The sequence below is a fragment of the Drosophila montana genome, unplaced genomic scaffold (assembly GCF_035044405.1).
Source record: "Drosophila montana isolate Dmon_TW-CO22-7 unplaced genomic scaffold, ASM3504440v1 contig_1_1, whole genome shotgun sequence".
Classification (NCBI taxonomy): Eukaryota; Metazoa; Arthropoda; class Insecta; order Diptera; family Drosophilidae; genus Drosophila; species Drosophila montana.
Genome location: NW_026996920.1, coordinates 1,129,652 through 1,151,269, shown reverse-complemented (window position 1 = coordinate 1,151,269; position 21,618 = coordinate 1,129,652). Strand labels below are relative to the sequence as shown.

Genomic DNA, 21,618 nt, shown 5'->3' with positions numbered 1-21,618 from the left:
CAAAAACCGATTCGTTTGAAGAGTCAACCTTTTTTGATGATTTTTTGGAATACCTCGGCCAAATAATGTTCGATTTTGGAATTTTATACCCTTTTGGATATGTAAGGATCAGTACTATCGATTGGCATAACAAAATTGAAAATCTAAATTTTCACCCAAATTGACCAAAATGGCAAGGAGTTACATCACGCTTTTTTTCAAAATCGCGGTCGGATCGAAAATCAAAACTTTTTTGATGGTTTTTCCTGAATATCTTGGGTAAATACTGTCTGATTTTGAAATGTTATACCTTTTTGAATTCGTACGGATCCCTAGTATCAATTATAATTCAAACAAATTGAAAATCGATGGGTTAAAAAAATTTGTTGACCAAAAACCGATTCGTTTGAAGAGTCAACCTTTTTTGATGATTTTTTGGAATACCTCGGCCAAATAATGTTCGATTTTGGAATTTTATACCATTTTGGACACGTAAGGATCAGTACTATCGATTGGCATCGAAAAATTGAAAATCTAAATTTTCACCCAAATTGACCAAAATGGCATGTGGTTACATCACGTTTTTTTTCAAAATCGGGGTCGGAACGAAAATCAAAACTTTTTTGATGGTTTTTTTTGAATATCTTGGGTAAATACTGCCTGTTTTTGAAATGTTATACCTTTTTGAATTCGTACGGATACCTAGTATCAATTAGCATTCAAACAAATTGAAAATCGATGGGTTAAAAAAATTTGTTGACAAAAAACCGATTCGTTTGAAGAGTCAACCTTTTTTGATAATTTTTTGGAATACCTCGGCCAAATAATGTTCGATTTTGGAATTTTATACCATTTTGGATACGTAAGGATCAGTACTATCGATTGGCATAACAAAATTGAAAATCTAAATTTTCACCCAAATTGACCAAAATGGCAAGGAGTTACATCACGCTTTTTTTCAAAATCGCGGTCGGATCGAAAATCAAAACTTTTTTGATGGTTTTTCCTGAATATCTTGGGTAAATACTGTCTGATTTTGAAATGTTATACCTTTTTGAATTCGTACGGATCCCTAGTATCAATTATAATTCAAACAAATTGAAAATCGATGGGTTAAAAAAATTTGTTGACCAAAAACCGATTCGTTTGTAAAGTCAACCCCTTTTGATGATTTTTTGGAATACCTCGGCCAAATAATGTTCGATTTTGGAATTTTATACCATTTTGGACACGTAAGGATCAGTACTATCGATTGGCATCAAAAAATTGAAAATCTAAATTTCCCCCCAAATTGACCAAAACTCACGTTTTTTTTTTCAAAATCGAGGTCGAATTGAAAATCAAAACTTTGTTGATATTTTTTCTTGAATATCTTGGGTAAATACTGTCTGATTTTGAAATGTTATACCTTTTTGAATTCGTACGGATCCCTAGTATCAATTACCGATTCGTTTGTAAAGTCAACCTTTTTTGATGATTTTTTGGAATACCTCTTTTTTGATAATTTTTTTATTGAATTTCTTGGGTAAATAATGTCTGATTTCGAAATGTTATAGCTTTTTGAATTCGTACGGATCCCTACTATCAATTAGCATTCATTGATCATCGATTGATCTAGAGGCCAAACCATGAACAAAGACTCAATTGAGTTTTACCATGTTATCGGAAGTGGAAACTTCGACTTATGGCTATATAGGATAATAGCGGGTATACCCAGGCATTCCCCGTGGCACTTTTAAAATAAATTCTCTTAAAGATCTTGGAGAATTAGATTTAAATCGATTGGATGATTAACAAAAAACTTTCATACTGACGTTTTCCGCCAAACAAACAAAACTTATTATATAATTTTGCATTAACGTATTTATTGATTTTTTTTAAAATTGTGTTATTGCCATTGGTGGATTAGTTTTCTTCAATTTCTTCAATAGCCTTTTCAGATACATTGGACATTTCTGTACGATTATTGCACTTGTACATGTTATTGAGGCGCAATATGTCGGCGTCGCTCATACGATTTCTTTGTCCCATTCGTCTACCATTTAATGGTTGTAAAGGCAAAATCGTGTCCAAGCCAGCATTCTTTTTGAAGGCAGATACGGAGTAGTGCATAATGCTGCCATAGTCATACGCAGCACCAAAGTTACCCACCCTGGACGAATTGTGCTTTAGAAAATTTGATACATTATCCGGTTGGATGTTATCCCAAGCGATTTGCACGTAATCATCGCGGTCCGGCGAGCTTTGTTGGTGAAGAAATCCCAGAGTATGGAGAAATTCGTGCTGTATGGTGCCCAGCCTAAAACAACCCTCCTCCACGCCTGCGTCTGGCAACGACAACAACTGTTTGCCCCCGGTGAAACCAACATTAGACCAACAGCCAGATAAGGAAACTTTCACCTCTACGAAATTTTTGGTATTTTCATCTGCAGGCAGAAATCGTACGCAGGACACGTTTTGAATAATTTGCATGGCCAGTTTTATGTGGTCAACTTGTACAGGTTCTATAAGATCGTCGTTATTTCGGGTAAGGATTGCATGCCATATGTTTGAAACTTACTGAACTGCTCATCTATCTTATAAAAGACTTCGCCATTGGGCCAGTGCTCATCTGGTGATAGTAATCCATTTCGTTTGAAGCCCACAGCCATGTCACCTTGGTAGAGCCCAAGAGAAATATCCGGATTAATCGGCACCGCAAAAGCGGTCCAGCTCAGGCAACCCAGCAACAAATATCCGATCGTTGTCCTCATAGCGAACATTTCCATCTGATAAGTTTCAGATTCACATGGTATTTTTTGCGCTCATTTTAGTGTGACAGATCTTTTTATACGGTCACGGCTACGTTATGGTGCTTGACTTATTTTTTAGAAACATGTTTCGTTTCGGTGCAGAGTTTATTCGAGTAAAAATACCATCTGTAACCTTTCACTTTCAGCTCAAATTTCGCGTAGATGACCTTTGAGTTTGGTTTAAAATAAACTCGTATTGCTCAGGCATTACGTGGATCAATGATCGACGCGTCTATACGTACGGACAGACACATCAAGAACAAGATTAGATATTCCATATCTGGTTGGAGATGCTTTCTTCTTTCAATGAGTTCAGAATCAGGTCTTTTAAAAGATTGCCCGTTCTAGCCAAAGCTTCTCAAGACGTTGTCCACGCCCATGTCAAGTTTTTACTTTTGACATATTTACAATAAATTATTGCAGATGTAGTGCCGGGGGGCAAAAATACCGAAAAAAATGATGATCTCTGTAATTAATATAAATATTTTAATCAGATAGACGAAGAGAGAGTTATAATAGCACTTGCTGTAAATAGACTTTAACAGAATTTGACACGAAAGAAAAGTTTACAATAACAAACTTAAAGTGCATTTAGTGAAAAATTAAAATTGTATTCCCCTAGGGCTTAGCTCCTTTCGTCGAATCGTTTTCAGGTGCTTGCTTGCAAACGCTTGTGCCCCTTGGTTGCAGGTTTCACTTACATTTGATTTGTTGTTAAGAGTTAAATGCCACATGGCCATATGCCAACACTTTTGCCCAAGCAGCAGAGTAAATAAATTTAATTCTTACTTCCGATTGGGGTATGGGATACCGGGGGGTTGCTTACTGTAAAACCCAAAAGTTTCAGCATGTCCTAGCTGCTCCCGACTTGGGCAGTCGGCTGTTGCCGCTGCCGTGTTGCAATAACAAACTCATGCTAATTGCTTTGCTAACAACTGGCAACGACAACTTGGGCTTCCACTAAGACCAATGCCAAAGCGCAGCAACAACTATAAATATTGCTAAAATGTAGCAACAACAAGCAGCTGCAGCAGGAGCACGCGCCCAAGTCCTGGCCTGGCCCAGGGCAATCTTTAATTACGGCAGCAGGACACCGCAATGCTCAACTAGTTGCACACACACACACACATATGGCAAAGCTGGTCAGTGGATACACAACGATTGACCTTTACAGCTTTGGATGTTGCCACAGGTGCGACTCTTGCGAAGGCGACTCCGTCGACAGGTGCGAGGTGCTGCCGACCAGCTGGAGCTTATAAATTCGAACACGAACCAGCGGTAATTGCTGGGAAATGAAATAAAAATGCAATTAAAGTCGACAGCGACGACGTTGGCAACTCTGGCAGAGTCCTCTTTGAAATGAGCATTCAATTAAGAACGAAGCAGCGCCGAGAGCTGAGTATTCTAGAATATCCTGGCCCAGGACCCGCCTGTCAGGGGCATACACTTGATGGCAACGTCGCCAATGCCATCGTCGGCATTTATAAAATGATTTTTATCTTTATCAAATTAGAAAACGACAACAGCAACAGCAACATCAGAAGCAGCAGGAAATCTGCCCCCACCTGCCTAGTCTGACCAATTTCCAGCTCCAGTCAGCCGTATCTGCAGTGTCACAGCAATTAAAACTGTGCTGTGGCATTGTGTAGATTACATCGCAGGGGGAGCATGGGCGGGTCGATAGGGCACACTGCGTGGGTCACTGCTGGTCAGTGAACAACTGTTAAATGCTTTGAAGTTTATTTCCCGATTTGCAAGACTGCTCTCTGAATATATGAATGAGAAATGAACGTTAGTTGTGAGGGCTGTCCGAAGGCTGAGGTTGTGTTCCAGCAGCCATTCGAAGTGCTTATGGCTCAATGTGGCAGTAAAAGTTAATTTTAGTCTGTATTAAAAGATTTGTTAAATTCAAATCGTTTAGCCCCGAGTATTGCAACAAGCAAAATCTTTGAATGCTTCAAGCTTGAAGACTTTAAGCTGAACAAGAATTTGATCAGCCTAATAGAATTATTTTAGCTTAAAGCATTCAATATAGTGCTTTGATCCCTACTCCCTCATTACTTTGCCGGAAGCTTTAAATTAGCTTCAATGATACTTTGAGTATCTTATGATTTTTTGTTGAAAGATCTCTTTTCCCAATTTTAGGAAATAAATTTTTGTGTAGACTTCGACCTTTTATAAGCTCGCCAAACTGGTCAGAGAATAAAACATACATATAGTTTACAGCTTTGGTCGGGCTCTAGTTTATAGCTCCAAACACTATTTCATCTATTTTTCACCTGTGAGTAATATAATTTGATTTGCAAAGATATTTCAAAACGATACCTGGATTTTTTGCCTATGATTTTTTTTTAGAACTCAATTTGTTTTACTAAACGCTGGGATCGATCAGTATCTTCTGTTCTCTACCAAGCGAAAGACTTCGATGTAAAGTATACTAAAAATGTTTGTTAGCTTAAATGGAATTAAAATTGTTTGTGTTTAGATGTGTGTTTAGATAATTCACCTCGTAGCTAGGTCGCAGGGGTGTAAACTTTGGAGACGCCTCTCTGTGATGGGATGCCGCAGCAGCTCATCGGCGTAGCGGCTGCTTAAGAAGTTGATCTCATCTCCGGCCTTTGTTAGGCTGAGATCGCGTTCGATGGAAGCCGGATACTCAACATCACATAAGGTAACTACGGTAGATATTTCAGCTTTCTAGCTCTCACGATTTGGTAATAATAAGAACAAATAATTTAATGTACATAGATTCGTGTCTTATAGAGCTAATTTTAGATTTATGCTCAGTCAGCCTAGTTGTATTTAAAATCTAGCTTGGGCATATTTTATAACCAGCTTTTCCATGGCGCACTCCAAGCTATCGGTTGCTTCTGGCATAACCTTCAAAGTCTTTTAAGCCGCTTGGCCTTCAATCCTTAAAACTCACAGCCGCATACCAAACTGCCATTTGAATAGCTTACCCATTGAATTTGAATCTCTTTTGCAGACTTTTTTTTTTGAGGTTTTGGTTCTTTGGCGGTAAGTATTTTACTTGGCTGAGTTTTGCCAGTGTCTATAGCCGATGGCATTGGCTGGATTCTCTAGATTTTTCGGTGGCTTTGGTCTCCCTAACCCCAATCCCAATTCCAGCCGTTTGCGCCGCCTCTCTCGAGCTCCGGCATCACCATCAACGGCATCCGCTGCTCCCATCGTCAGCGACATGGATTATGCAAAAAGTTTTTCATTAATGTTGGATTTAGATATTTTTTCACGCTTTGCAACATTCGCTCTTCCCGCTGGTAGCCGTTTTTATGCCCGGTTGCGTTCACTTTTTGCATTCGCTTGTTGACAACGCAACTTTGGGTCCCAGGATACGTTAACTTTTGTGCACTGCTATGCAGCGCAGTGCTGGGAAAGCTGCCACAAACAGCGACATCCAGACAAACATTCAACAGCAACACTGTGAATGAGAGAGAGAGGGAGAGAGCGAGAGGGGGGCAGAGCTGCCACGTGAAGCAAGGTTGCAACAAATTCGGCAACGAAAACTTTTTTGGTTGCAATAGAAATGAGTTCTCGCGCATTAAGATAATTTTAGATTGATCTAGATAGCCAGATTCCGCGTTGTTCCCAAACATATAGCTAGGTGATTCAGAATGAATATTAGTTTTGTATTCCCCGGGGTCGTTTTTGGTTCTATTTAAGATTTGCCTCGATTCTCTTTTATATGCTGAAATGCTCATCCTTCAAATATATGGAACAACCGTGGGTTATGCACTTATTTTTATAGTGCCTGGACCAGCGTGACAGTTATTTAAAAGCCTAGCACGAAACTTCCATAAACACGTTTAAATCTTTTTTTGTGGATTCACTTCACTTTTTTGGATTTTGCTTAATATGTGAGTGAAGCGTCTCTTTAAATTATTTGCGAAATTTCGATATGGCCCAATATTTCAGTTAAGTTTTTACGAGGTTGTGTCCGAGCCCAAACGAAACTCAATTTCGCAGTCTGAGCCCATCTCTAAATCCCAACATTTCGGTTTAAATAAACAATTTGTTGTACATTTGCAGTTCTGTAACCTGTAAGTTTTGCTTATAAAAACAATTGTATTTACGATTTATAAAAAACTTCTTTTTACTTGTAGCATAAATATCGAAGTCCTTATTTAAGTCGCTTCAAAATTATTTCAATACTGAATCTTTCAGTGTGCTTAAAAATACATAAGTATTCGAAACTCTTTTTTTGCTAGAACACTTTTTATCTTCTACATTCCTTGTGCCCATTGAAAGGGGAAGCAGGGTATAATCGTTTTGTAAGAATGTTTTTAATACGCAAAAGGAAGCTTCTCCGACGCCAAAAAGTTTATATTCTTGGTCAGCATTAACAGCCAAGAGAATATTTCACTTTTGTTAGCATTCCTGTAGATAACAAACAAAACGTTAGGGTATAGCCCTGGAATTAGGAAAATAAACTCTTTTCTATGAAGTTTTCAAGGCTTGAAAAATGTTTAAAGATCGTTCTACATGCTCCGAAGTTATTTAAGAGTGCATTTCCAAAAGCGTGAGGTTAAGGGAAGAATACATATAACACACATATAAAAAATATGTGTGTGTGTGCTTAAAACGAAGTTCAAAGGTTAGCCTCTGCGATGTATACAGGGTGTCGTCTAGTTGGCTGCTCTCAAGTAGAGGACTCTTACGTGTTTTATGGTTTGGCTGGGTTAGTTTTAGTGGTTGATTCTTTTGAGACACTTTTGCTGCTTTGCAGCGCAAATTGTTTGGTTTTGCCCAGTTTTCGCTGGGGCTTCTTTTTTTGGGGTTTTATTTTCTTTTGTGGCGTTTTCGATTTGTCCTGCTACATCCGGTAGCCCGGCGACCCCTCGCTTCATTTCCTGTCCTCTCTCGCACACGCTTCACGCTTGCATTTATTTGAGTGTGTAAAGTTTTCTTTCTTGAACATTTTTTTTAAGGCTGGATGGGACGAGGTGGAGAAGATTTGGCTGTGGCAATTTCACAGTCTCTTCCTGTTCTCGTTGTATGCCAACTTTGATAGTTTTGTCAAAAGTTTTTATTGCGATTTGTTGCAGTCGTGTAAAAGTAATGCTACAAAAAAAGAGAGGAAAAAAGGGAATCCCCAATTGATATTTTGGTATAAAACAAAAAATGCTTTTGTAAACTATAAAGATGTTGCCTTAAGTCTTTCTTAAAGATTTATTAGATAATGCCTACTGCTTGGGTATTTAAGGGAGCTCGATTTGGCTCGATATCTATTTGTTATCACAATTATCGATGACCACCACATCCCCGTAATTGGGTGGAGGCGTCTCCGGTCGAGCTGCTCCAGCTTCCACAATATCTGTGTAGAATCTTGCAGTTGCAGCGGGCGGAGTTTCCGGACTACTTGGCTCCCGATCGCGAGTGCTGAAAAGATTACTGCGACTCAGGCGTCTAATTAGCGTCGCCGTATTCTGGTTTATGGTGCGATAGTACTGACGCCTCGCCGGGCGTCCAAATAGGCGCGAGACAAAGTTATCATCGGGTCCATACGGCTGCCGTACCAGGGCGCGAGAGGGAGCGTTGCGTGAACGCTGCGGATTAGAACGACGGGGATTACGAATTGTCGAAGGGGACCAGGTATGAATCGTGGGCAGCTGCTGTTGCGCGGAGTCCAACGTGGCTATAAAAGAACAGGTAGATGATTACTAACGGATGGCCAACCATTAGAAATATAAAAAATCTCACGAATAAGAGATAAATTGAGTTATTATTAAATAACGTCCGTCCCACCTGTCCGTTTCCTATTTTTTTGTATCTAAATTAGACTCTCAGTTTAGATATATTCTCATAAAACGTTTGAAGGTTAGCCTTTTTGTTGTAGCCAGTAAATATGAATAAGTCAGCTGGAATGGACAACTATATCATATCATCATAATATCATATCATATAAGTGAGAGGTAGAAAATAAGGTTCTCGTTTGTAACAGTTTTCTAAGATATTTTGTCCGAATATGAAAAATAGTATTTTCACAATGCTCTTTACAAACACATTTTAACGTAGGATTACAACTTCATATAGCTCACATAGGGAGGAGTTCTTGTATGAATAGCTTTTCTGCTTCTATGTGTTACATTTAGCTAACTGCTAAATTCTTATATTTAACCATTTGTTATAGAAAAAAGGATTCAGCCAATTCCATATTATCTTCATAGACCTGCCTGGGCTTCGAGCGCGGATTCATTTTCATCAGTTGGCGGAATAACTGGGTGAATAAGACAACCCTTCTTATAAAAAACATAATGACTCTGATCTGAAAGCTCGGCTAACTACTTATAAACATTTGTTTGCCTGTTATACGCACCTGTTCCATTTAACAGGATGTTCTGATGCCGAAGCTTGGCTTTAAAATAACTTTGCTACTCACTTGTCTCGCCGTCTGCTGGTTGACGACGCTTCCTTCTCAGTTCGCAGCCGCTTTTTATGCAAAGAGCAAAGCTGATTATGAAAATGACCATGCAGATGCCAGTGGCGCCACCCACTGCAAAGGCCAGCTTCACATCGTCCTCGTCGAAGATGTGCGTGCTTTTCACCTGGTCTGGTGGCTGAGCGGCGCTGCCGGCGAGCAGCTCGTGACTGACCCGCTCCAGGCAGTTGCGATAGCGCAGGCAAAGCTGTTCGCGATTCCCCTCACAAACATCGATAAGTGTTGAAAGCTCCTCCTCCGGCTCCTGCTCCTGCTGCTGCTCCTCTGAAGAATCAGGTAGCTCGCGCCAGACTGCCACCACAGACTTGGGGTCGTCAGAGCTGCTACTGCTGCTATCCAGATTCTCCATACGCTCCAGTTTGGGTGGCTCATCAAGTGCCCCGTCCACTTGCTCATCCAGTGGATGGGACGGCAGCCTCTCCTCCAGGCAATCGGTCATGCTGACGGCGACACCTCGCAAACTGAGCCAAGTGACGACCTTAATTAAAGCGCGGTCGCAGTTGAGTGGATTCTCGTCCAGGTTGACCGAGGCCAAGTAACGCGGCGCATGGAAAACATTAATGTTGAGTGTGAGCAGCATATTCTGGGCCAGGTCCAGCTGGCGCAGCTGTGGCAAGGCGCTAAGCGATTCCGGGCCCAGCTGATTGATCTGTGCATTGCGTAAATTAAGTGTACGCAGCGAAGTGCTTCGCAGTAGTGGAAAATCGCCCAGCGTGGCCAGCTTATTGCCCGCCAGACTAACATGCATTAGCTGTGAATTAGTTTCCAGCAGATGCTCATCAATCTGCTCCAGCCGATTGTAGGAGAGGTCCAGCGAGCGCAGCCGACGCAGCTCCCCAAAGGCGTTCACGTGCAGCGTGTGGATGGCATTGTGGGCCAGCGTCAGATTCACAAGATGCACTGTGCTCTGTGTGGGACATTGCATAGATAGTAATGAATGCACCTAGTCACGTTTCGAACTCACCTCAAAACAATCGTCATCAATGGTAGTGATATCATTGTAGCTCAAATCCAAAAGCTCCACAGTTTTGGGCATGTCAAGGCTGGCACTTATCAAGCGTTTGGCGCTGCGCAAATAGATATTAAAAGAAAAGGTAAAGGTAAAAGTTTCTCTGCCTGGACAGACTCCGGGATTCACCTGCATATGGCTCGATTGCGCTCTGCATAGAGATCACAATGACAGACGCTGGGACAGTTTAGCTGCAGTTGGGTCTTGCTGCGGCACACCTGGAGCACCACACACAGCAGCAGACCCACATAGAGTAATATTTGCTTGAGGCCCAACCACATTTTTGGCTGGATCACGCATTGTAGTGCCATCGATGGTGGGGGCTGGGCTGTTGTTGTAATTCACTTAATCAATGGACATTTTGTAATATGCCCTCGTTTGTTCGTTTTTAGTTTTATCTATTCTTTAGTTAATTTCTGTTTCGGAAACGCCTTTCGATTCTCGACTAACAACTGAATGAATGAATAACTTGCTCTGCACTCCCGTAACATGACTAAGTGCGGCGCTGCTTCCAATTAGCTGGCCTTATGTGTGGACTACGTTCAGTTCCAGTTTCACCTGGTAATTACAGATTACAGATTCAAGCAGGTGACAGATACGCTCGACTGTTGACTGTAGCGCACACTTTCCAGTGCGATAAGATAAACGAATTGAGGCTTATCAGTACAGCTGGCCGAACTGCAAGCAAGTGCCTGGAGAACAGCTGCGCGTTTCTTAGCTTGTCTCTAATCTGGAAGAGTAAGTGTTGTAACTATTGTTCCACAACTGAGCGACTGGAAACCTACTGGGCTGCTGTTCACTTGGAAATGACTTTTGTTCTTAAGACTTGTTGGCTTCATGTATACGATAGTTAATTACTGTTAGAAATGACACTCTTTTTGATAGAGTTGTGTTAGTTCAGACCAAGTCATTAATATGAGCTGCCGAACTTACTCAGTGATTAGTTAACTAAATCAGTCGTTTATTTACGTAGTCGGTTGACCGATCTACGATGTATTCTGTACCGGTCAGTCATTCGGTCATAAATGATTCATTCTGCTTAGTAATTCGTTTATTTAGCTGTGCATAAACGATAAATTCTATTTAGCCTCTTATATATAACAATAAATATTTCAGTAGTATATATTATTATGTGTCGATTTTAATTTTTTATTTATTAATTATTGGTCAACAAAACGAATGTCAACCAGTACCTGTTAAGGCAAAAATGAAAAGCTAGAATCTACAGCTGATGAGAAGGGTGTTGGTAGGAAAATAAGTATTAAGCACATTAGGATTAAATATAAAATAAAAAGAATAAAGCGAAATATAATTAGATAAAAAAGAAATGAAAAGAGAGAAAAAACTATTAAAAAGCAAATAAATAAGATAGCTAAAACGTTAAATGATTCAACAATCCTCAGTATGGGTTAGAGGTCTTTCATTAAAATGAGTTCCAGCTTAATTTTGAATTCTTTCATCAAAATAGCTGTGCGAGCCACGACGATTACGTTAAAATTGTCAAGGAAATCGTTAGTAAGAGGAAAATCCTCAATTTTCAGATGTATACTGAGGATCGTTTTGGAAACTTCGGAGCACCCTATGATTATGAGCGTATTATGCACAACCCTTCCAACACCTTCACAAAGAATGGATAGGAACCAATTATCGCACGTCAGCCAGATGTTCAGTCGAAAATGGGGTAAAGGGACAATCTGAGCTCTGCTGATGTGACTTGTCTCAATAACTTGTGTAATTATCCAAAGCTAAAACTTACGAATAATTCAGAAACGTTAAATAAGACATGCGCTTTTAACTATAAGAACTTAGGCAGATTGTTTCTTCTACGACAATTAAATTAACTTCCGAACAAGTATTTAAATATCTGAATGCATATTCATTTATGCATTTGTCATGGATATACCATTAATTGATCTCTAAATTGCTGAAAATTATTGTAGGGTGAGCAATACAAACCCAAAATAGCCAGAGCCCCCTATCCCACTGACACCAATAAAGTAATACAAGTAATACTACAAGTAAAGTTATACAAGTACAAGACATAGTTCTTATTGCTTCCGTAACTGAACCCGAATCCGTTAGCATTTAGATTATATAAGCAAATCTAAAAACCTTAAATGAATCAATTATTCATAGTATGGCATTAAGGTTTTATTTAAATGTGCTCTAGCCTAATGTTAATCTCTCACGGATCATTTGAAATTGTTTGCAATGTGGACGCAGTTTAACGTTCTGTTGCTCGCTTCTATGTGTTTGGGCGTTGTTGGAGCCCCGATTAATGGAGAACGCAACCTGGGAGTTCATCTGGAGCTCAATGCTGGCTATTTCGAGGGTGACATGGATATAAAGCATACGCCGGATGGAAAGCTACAGCCGACTCAACGTTGGCCCCTTGCCACAGTCTACTACAAAATAGATAAAAAAAAATTCAGTAGGTTTCTAACTTGCGACATGAAATTCTCACCTTTAATTCACCAACGTTCCCACAGCTGCTCACCAAGAGAAGTTTATTCAACTGGGAATGTGGAATATTGAAACTGTGTCCTGCATAACCTTTGAGCCTGCCCCTAAGGAAATCCGTAACTTTTTGTGGGTCACCGATTCCAAAACTGGTTGCAGTTCCACAGTTGGTTACTCCAAACAGCATATGGTAGTTAGGTTGGTACCTAACTCTATAGGCAATGGTTGCTTTAGCTTGGGCACTATACAGCATCAACTGCTCCACACTTTGGGATTCTTTCATCAACATAATTATCCAGACCGCGATGATTACGTAAAAATTGCCAAGGAAAACATTATTACGGGGAAACTCGTAAATTTTCAGAAGTATGCTGCGGATGGTTTGGGAAACTTCGGAGCACCCTACGATTATGAGAGTATTATGCACTACCCTTCCAACGCCTTTACAAAGGACGGAGGAGAAACAATTATCGCACGTCAGCCAGATGGTCAGTCGAAAATGGGGCAAAGGGGCGCTCTGAGCTCCGCTGATGTGACTCGTCTCAACAACATGTACAATTGTCCAATGCTAAAACCAGAAACTGAATAATGTTAATCAATGTTTTTTTAACGCTTAGAACTCAGACAGATTGTTTTTTATAGGGCATATAAATTTAATGACACATAACTTTGTACATTTATGTGTTACATATCTCTTTGATTTTAAGTATGCATTTATCAATGGTTATAGCATACACCTATCCTGAAAATTACAGTAAGAATCAATCAGTCTAGCAATTGGAATCTTGAAGCCGAAAAATAAACAATCTTTCAGACAACCTGTGATCCACAGCTCTATCAGAGATGTATGGATTTTGCAAATAATGCGGAAATCTATAATAAATTTTCACAAAGATCTTTGGATATGAGTTGAAACCCGAATCGCAACCTACCTAACAGCATTCAATTAAACCACGTCTGAAGTTATATATAACAAACGATCGGTAAAAAATTGAGTCATATTTTGAATAACTGTTTTGTGTACCAAATCAGGCCTTAACTGATTAATAAGTATGGCATGGCTCTTAAAGGAAAACAGTAAGCTTTCTCTGAGCAACAAGGTGCTGCTGTATAATACCCTACTGGCCCCAGTTTGGCGCTATGCAAGTCAAATGTTCGGCTCTGCGGCAAAATCTCATTGGAGGAAAATTAGTGTCTTCCAATCCAAGGTGCTGAGACTAAGTACTGGGGCCCCCTGGTACATCCGCAACCGGTTCCCTTAGTGAGTGACCTTTTAAGACAGCAGTCCACCAGCTACATGGCCCGTCTTTCTGCCCACCCCAACATATTGGCAAGAAGGCTTTGCAGAAGAAAGCGAAGGAGACTTAGCAGGATCCACCCCATCGAACTCCCAAATCAAATAATTTAAAACTGAATAGATAATAATAAAATTAAGTAAGTTAATAAAATTATTGTAAAGCTAGGTTAAGATGCTCAAGAATAGTATCAGTAAATTTGCTAATAAATAGAGAGAAAAAAAGGCATTAACTAATTTAACTATTCGCTTTTATGTGCGCTAAATCTTATCAAGATTGCAGAACTATATTATATAGCTCTATGGGAAGAATTCTGATTCCCAAGATATTTTAATCAATCTAAGCATTTACGAGCTTCACTATTCTGGCTTTGTTATTGGTGACGGGTGAGGCATATAAAGCTTAAGCTTTATATGCTACAAATCTGTTTATATGACAGACGCAGTCGGTACTATGAAACTGTTCCTTTTTTGGATTGTTAAATTTGGCGACTTAAGCTTAAGAGACATAAATTTGTTGATTTTTGATGTTTTGCCGCTCCTTGGATACAGAGTAACAATTATATACAATTTGATATGCTTATTTAAGTATAGTCGGAGTTTTTTGTTTACTTCCGGGACCAAGTTTTTAGCCAAATCAACATTTGTTACAAATCAAATTAATCAACGTTAACTGAATAAATTAACTATAGCACGCGTTCAAGGTGGCGTCGCTGAGTTCCCTTTGAATTCAAGCAATAGCTTTCGACCAACTCACATTAAATCAACACATTATTAGCCTTAAAATAACAATAAAACATGTTTACGTCGGGAGTTTCCGACTATCAGATATCCAGAATACAGCGCATAGGCCTACACATATTCTAGCTTACTTGATTTGTACCGACTATGGTTTTGCTTCCCACACATGCCAATTCCTATGTCAACTCGAACAACAACGAGACTTTTAATTTTTGAGAGAGGTATCTAATATGTACAATTTCCTGGATGTTTTAGCCTATTCCAGACTCTTATATTATTCGACATATGTTGAAAATGAGGATACCAATATTTTTGTTTCGATTATATGGAAGCGGGGCGCTTTAAAAATGTCATGCCTTGAGCTCTTATAACTTCAGAGATTGACGCGGACATAAACTTGAACAGACAGATAAAGCTAAACAGAATTTGAGAAATCTTCTGTCTGTCACATACATTTGAATTAAACCAAGATACCCGATTATCTGTTTTCAATGGAAATAAATAGGTATAAAAGACAAGAAGCATTTCGGTTCCTGATTACGAAACCTTTATCAAACATAAGCTATTTTCATGATAAGCAAGCAAATAATTAAAGTCCAATTAGCTAAATGTGAAACTCAAACGGATTAGTTGGAAATTCCTGCGATGTGGTCTCGGTTTGACATTCTGTTGCTCGCTTGCCTGTGCTTTGGCGCCAGTGGAGCACCGCTTAAAGGGGACGAGTATGGGACAATTGATCCAGAGCTAGCTGGTGACTACTTCCAGGGTGATATGGATGTGGACTTCACGCGTAATGGAGAACTAGCAGTGACTCGACACTGGCCTAATGCCACAGTCTACTACAAGATAGATGAGGAGTTCAGTAGGTTTTGTACTTGTTGCATGCGATTCTCTCCTTTAATTCAGCAACTTTTACGTAGGTGCTGCACAAATGCAACATATTGAGTTGGGAATGCGGCGTATTGAACTGGTCTCTTGCATACGTTTCCTGCCCGCCAGTGAGGATACCGTGGACTATGTATTGGTCACCGTTTCCACAACTGGCTGCAGCTCTAAGGTTGGCTACATTGGCAGCGAACAGACGGTCAAGTTAAAGCCCAACGAATTGGACATTGGTTGCTTCCGACTAGGCACCATACAGCATGAGCTGCTCCACACTTTGGGATTCCATCATCAGCAAAGTTCTTCGGACCGCGACGATTACGTGAAAATTGTGGAAGAAAACATTACTGAGGGAAAAGAGCACAATTTTCAGAAGTATGAAGCGGACCGGGTGGAAAACTTCGATGCACCCTATGATTATGGTAGCATTCTGCACTACAGCTCCACAGCCTTCACAAAGAATGGAGAAGAAACAATTATCGCTCTACAACCAGATGGTCAGTCCCAAATGGGGCAAAGGCTCGCTCTGAGCTCCGCCGATGTGAGTCGCCTCAATACCATGTATAAATGTCCGATGCAGGTGTAAATAAAATTGAGAACATCTATTAATAATTCAGAAATCGCAATGTAAATCAATGTGTTTTCTTAGCTGTGATTGCGTAATTATACCATAAAACTTGAGCTTTGGGAAATTTAAAGTGAAGAACGGCATTCTTTAATTTATTAAAAATTGAAGACCCTTGTGGAATTATGGCTTAGACAGGGTTGAGAGTATGTGAGTAGAATAGTTAAGCTTGAATTGCTGAGTTCGTGTAAAGACATCTGAATAAACAGAAAATATATTTTTAAAGACCTATATAATAAAGAAGAATGTTGCTGATAAGCTTTTGTTTGTCGGGAGCAAGGTGAAACCAATATATGACAAGTTTTTATGCAAGAACCTACTTTTCGATCTACATTCCTATTTCTGCAGCAGACTGACTTGGGAAGACTTAGATTTAAAACTGAAGAGACAAGTTTGCATATCAGACAGAGGGACAGACGGATATAGCTATATCGACTCGGTTGTTGATTCTGATCAAGAATATATATACTTTGCATGTTCGGAGATGTATGCTTATATCCGTTACTCAGTTCACGGCAAAAATATAATACTCTCTACAAGGGTATAAAAAACCGTTCGCGTGTCTTTAAAGCTACCATATCTATAAGGAACTTAGAATACTGCTGGTCGATTACGCATTGTGGCAGGACTTCATGAACTTGCAATGTAAATTTCTCTTCGTCTGTATGTAAATTAGTGACTACGAAGTACGAACAGGGAATTTCGCAGTCAAGCAATCTCAGCTAGAGCACTTTTGCTTGCTCAAAGATGAATATTCAAGTCACATGCTATGGTAACATGTCTCAGAATCGCCACAGCAAAAGTCCTTTCGACTACACAGACACAGTGGCAGGGAGAGAGTGTGAGAGAGGGCGAGAGTGTGAGAGAGAGAGAGAGTTTGATGTAGTCGCTGGTGGAATGAAACACTTCCATCCGCTGCATCTACTACATCCAGCATCGGTGGCTCTTGTCCACTGGCCAAACAGAGTTGACGAAGAAAAAACTTCAAGTCCGGCCTGGGGCCAGTTGTTACGAGTTGATCGTTAGCCAGGACGGCGACTGGCTGACTCGAGGCTACTTAACAGCACAGCTTGCGATTCCGCACTGCTTCAAACCGAAGTCGAGGCTCTGTGCAAGTCCCAGGCCGACGTGGTCCAAGATGTAATGGCCACAAATCCACTTGTCTGCGCCGCACCGCGCCTCCCTCTTTGCATTCTCCGCTTGTCCGCTTGCGGCTTGCTTCCGCACTCGGTTTGTTGCCTTTAATTTATGACCATGACCTGACGCGCCTCAGTGTGGTGGAGGCGCAGCGGCGGCGCCTCTTGTCAGTCGTGGGGCGCGACCAGTGCTTGCCACATCCGCTGTTTGTTTGAGCCATGTGACGTCCCCTCCCGTTCCCTCTACAGCCACTGTGATCGGCACAATGAATGCAACAAGAAAAAAATAAAATAAAATGAAAAAGAACAAACTTTTTACACACATTCAGTTTTCGCAGTTTTCGTCGGAAATAGTTAACTTTTATATGCATTTCAAATCAGAAACTTTTACATTCAAACTTTATTAAAATTACGTTTGATGCTCGTCCAATTGCGCAGCCATTCCTCACCCCTCCCTCCCAGCAACCCATTGCGTTGCAAGTTGACTTTTGCAATTCCTATTTGGAGTATTGTTAGCCAAAATGTTGGTCGCCATCGCCCAAGTTCGTTTAGTAGCTCTTTGTTTGGCTGTATTTATTAAGACTCTTCAATTGGGCATACCCACTGTCTCGTTGATCTCATACAGGCAGCTGAAAATAATTTTTGATCGATTCTTAGCTAACATTTTCGTGTTATAAAGGTTGCAGTAAATGGACAATTTTTTCGTTTTTATTTTGGATCTTCAATCTTTAATAATTTTATACAACAATGTATTGCATTGTCTTACGATACATCAGGAAAAAGTCTCAAACTACAAAGTCTTAAGCTCTCTCAATATAATACATGCAAAAAAATATTAATTTTTCAAGCATCGATATCAAAAATATTCAATTAATTATAAAGTGTCGGTTAAAATTCAAGAGATGTTGGGACTTGAATTAAATGTTCTGCAATGTTAAATTAAAATGAATTTAATGCATATAATCGAGCCAATTTTACTGCTTCAAATTTAATTAATACATATAAAGCGTATTTCAAGTTCGTAGCCACCAGAAGAGTTATTCTGCGGGCTTGGTTGAACTGAACATTTGCGTTATTGTTTTGACTGCTGGAGCTTTTTTGTGGTATCTTCTCTGACTGGCAGCCGCAGCAGTTGCAGTGGCACCACCCACTGCTGAACCCACACCCGTGCCGCCCCTCCTTTCCCTTCTTACTAATGACCGACATTGCTTCCTAATTACAAAAGTTTTGCATGCACTCGCTGCACTCATCGGGATATCGGTGGCAAAGGGCAGGGCACTGTTGGCCGAAAAACTTCACAGTTTATTTGGTTTGCTTTATTTAATGTTTGAGTGCTTTAAGTTGGGCATTTTATTTGGACTTTAGAATGACACCAACTAACTAACGGCTCCATTAACTGGAAGCTGCAGCTACATGAAGATTGGACCGCGCTACACATGTTGGGCCAGTTGGTAAAAAGAGCCGCCAGCACGCACACTCATGTGACACATGTGTCATGTGACACATGTGGCACCAAGTCGGCAAGGGCAGGCACCAGTCCAAAGCATAGACACTCAACTGGCAGACAAATGGACGAACAGACGGCCGGACGGACGGACGGAGGGCCACACTTAATGATAAACAATGCTTGCGGTCAGTTTAACATGCCGCGCTATTGCCCCAAACACTAAACTCCCCCATCAGCAGTTGCCTCGCACACCCACATAACGAGTGGACAATTTACACACATGCTGAAACTAGCCAACAGAGGGCGCTGCTGCAGCTGCATATACATTTAGTAAAAAAAATAGTAGAAAGAGAAGTAACACAATGAAGAGTGAATACGCTGCAAGCCTTCGCAATTATTTTCCATCAGAAAATTCGGAAAGAAACACACCAATTAGAGTATACACTTGCTTTAGTTACTCGCTGTAGCGCGAATAAGTCGTTCTGTGTTTACTATTAGTAATTGAACCCAATAGGGCACATTATCCAAATACAATGAAAGGTAACATAAAACTCTTAGTCAGTTAAGATTTACACCAATTTGTTATCATAAGTCCCCTGCCTCTTGTTTATTTACGTCCTAATAATGTTTTTTTAGGTATTTAGAGATGACTCTATTAATGTGTTGCAGAATTGATGAATAACGTCAAATACCCGTCCATTGGTAAGTGCATTTCAAGCTGACAAGCAAAGCAGAGAAAAAGCGACAAAAACAACGTGCTTAAAAGAGCAGTAAATGAGAATTTATCCACTTGCTGACCAACGCACACACACACACACACACACAAACACACTTCCATTTACACTCACATACACAAACACTTACACCGCCCACACACATACACGCACGGACGACTGGGATACACGCACATCGTAAAGTTTTAATCGGATGTTGTCCAGCTTTACATGACGCCATCTACTGGCTTAGAGTGCAATATCCTGTGGCACGCGATAGCATCGCATACAATGAGAAGAGGGGCTGCCATTGCTACACATACACACACATGCACACAGATACACTCACACTTGTGCGTTGTTTATGCCGCCGTTTTGGTTGCCTGGACAAACGCTTTTGGCCCTTTGCCGTTTGATGGCATTCGGCATCGCTATGAACTCGAACCACGCGATGCCACAAGGCAAAACAAAGCGCACAGCCAGACGGACTAGTCACAGTTTCAGCGCCGACTCCCCTCCCGCTGCTGCCTGAAGAGCAGCCTGTGAAACAGCCGCCACAAAGGCTTGAAAAGCGCTCGAAAAAAAATAGAAAAAAGCAAAAAAAAAAAAAATAGTAGCTTGTGGATTATGTTGGCGCGGTCACAAGATGGGGCGAGGGGCGCGGCTTCCATTGTTGCTGCACGCACACTTGGCCTGACCAGCGTCCAGAGTGGAACATTCAACGTGCCGGGTCTGAGCAGCGCCAACGTCGTTGTCATTGTCGTGACAGGAAATTAAGATGAATGTGGCGAGCAAACTGCAGCTCCAACTGGACACTGGACAGTGGATCAGGGGTGCAAGGGGACTGGGGAGTCAGACTTAGGTTTTGTCTCTTTTTCCTGCTGTTTGCGCTGTTTGTCTCTGTTGCTTAACGGTCTCTTAAAATATTCATAACACAAACTGTTGCCACTATCTGCTGCTGCCAAGCCGCAAATGCGACGGACTGCTCTCAGCTGCAGCAGGGGCTGGGCCAGGGGAAAGGGTGTTGGGCGCTGGAGTAGTGCGAATAGAAGTGGCATCGTTGGGTGCAAAAGTTGCGCGTTGAAGCTAATTGATTTTTATGAATTACTTAAGTGACTTTTTTATGCAGCAGCAAATAACGAACGAACCGGGGCTTGTAATGGAGAGTAGCAATAGATGGTAAGACAGGGCATCTAAGATGAGTGCCAAATGCTAAGGAATGCGGTTAATGGCTAGAGTAAAACAACTTTGGTGCAGAAATACTGTGAAGATGAAATAACATCATAAATCAACTTAGTATTCGTTGATTACTGTGTGAAAAATATACTAAGTATCCTTCTTGATAAGACTTTGGTGCCTGTAACAGAAAGACGGAAGGATCTATGCAAAGTTTCGGGACGACAGCTATAAACTGGGATTGGTTATCATTGAAATGGATAGACAGACAGGCGGGCAGGAATTCATGGACTTAGCTTTCGATATTGATCAAGAATATATTATATTTCAAGCAAAAAGCCAAACCTCGTGAAAATTTGACCAAGCTATGAGGGTAGAAAATTTCGACCTATGTCTATACAGGATATTTGAGGGTAAAAAATTTACATGAATTTTCTTGTCCGTCTAAGGGATTGAAATATGAGCTATTTATTCTTTCGATTTTGAGACATGGCCCTACCTTCCGTATAGAATTCGAACTCGATACTCGTTGTCAATTAACTAAATGACCGAGTCGCTTTAACAGCTCACTTACCAAAAATTGCAATTGAAATTACATTTTCCTATTGGCTATTCATTTGACTTCTCAATATATCGCCTGCTGACATTTGAAACGATGCCTGGGTAAGTGTGCTGGCCAAGTTTAGAATCTACTCAAATATTTGAGGACATAGCGATTACATAGTAAATGAGCCAAAATTGTCGTCAAAGTTTGAACTGTTTCCGTTGCTCTGTTTTGGGCTAATAACTTAATTGAGCCATTGCACGCATGGGAGGGCTCATTAAAAAGTTGCCAACTGTCTCCTGCACAGTCCCCAAAGTGGATAGCTTTGTTTTAGGTGTGTGAATAGATAGATGAATGGGCTTC

The 21,618-nt window shown here is 40.6% G+C and overlaps 4 protein-coding genes across 4 annotated transcripts; 2 read left to right on the top strand and 2 right to left on the bottom strand.

The window, feature by feature from the left end:
* Positions 1-1,827: 1,827 nt before the first annotated feature.
* Positions 1,828-2,740, bottom strand: LOC135426263 (seminal metalloprotease 1-like). The gene is made up of 2 exons (XM_064679295.1): positions 2,540-2,740; positions 1,828-2,483 (listed from the first exon to the last, which is right to left on the bottom strand). The coding sequence occupies exons 1-2, from the start codon at positions 2,730-2,732 to the stop codon at positions 1,885-1,887; spliced, it is 792 nt and encodes a 263-aa protein (XP_064535365.1). The 5' UTR covers positions 2,733-2,740; the 3' UTR covers positions 1,828-1,884.
* A 5,194-nt stretch (positions 2,741-7,934) lies between these two features.
* LOC135426288 (leucine-rich repeat-containing protein 24) lies at positions 7,935-10,713 on the bottom strand. Its single transcript, XM_064679326.1, has 4 exons — positions 10,367-10,713; positions 10,193-10,295; positions 9,169-10,135; positions 7,935-8,424 (listed from the first exon to the last, which is right to left on the bottom strand). The coding sequence occupies exons 1-4, from the start codon at positions 10,546-10,548 to the stop codon at positions 8,015-8,017; spliced, it is 1,662 nt and encodes a 553-aa protein (XP_064535396.1). The 5' UTR covers positions 10,549-10,713; the 3' UTR covers positions 7,935-8,014.
* A 1,699-nt stretch (positions 10,714-12,412) lies between these two features.
* Positions 12,413-13,403, top strand: LOC135426253 (seminal metalloprotease 1-like). The gene is made up of 2 exons (XM_064679284.1): positions 12,413-12,668; positions 12,727-13,403. Exons 1-2 carry the CDS (start codon positions 12,449-12,451, stop codon positions 13,284-13,286), a joined length of 780 nt encoding a protein of 259 aa, XP_064535354.1. The 5' UTR covers positions 12,413-12,448; the 3' UTR covers positions 13,287-13,403.
* Positions 13,404-15,367: 1,964 nt separating this feature from the next.
* LOC135426254 (seminal metalloprotease 1-like) lies at positions 15,368-16,246 on the top strand. The gene is made up of 2 exons (XM_064679285.1): positions 15,368-15,594; positions 15,653-16,246. The coding sequence occupies exons 1-2, from the start codon at positions 15,378-15,380 to the stop codon at positions 16,198-16,200; spliced, it is 765 nt and encodes a 254-aa protein (XP_064535355.1). The 5' UTR covers positions 15,368-15,377; the 3' UTR covers positions 16,201-16,246.
* Positions 16,247-21,618: the final 5,372 nt, after the last annotated feature.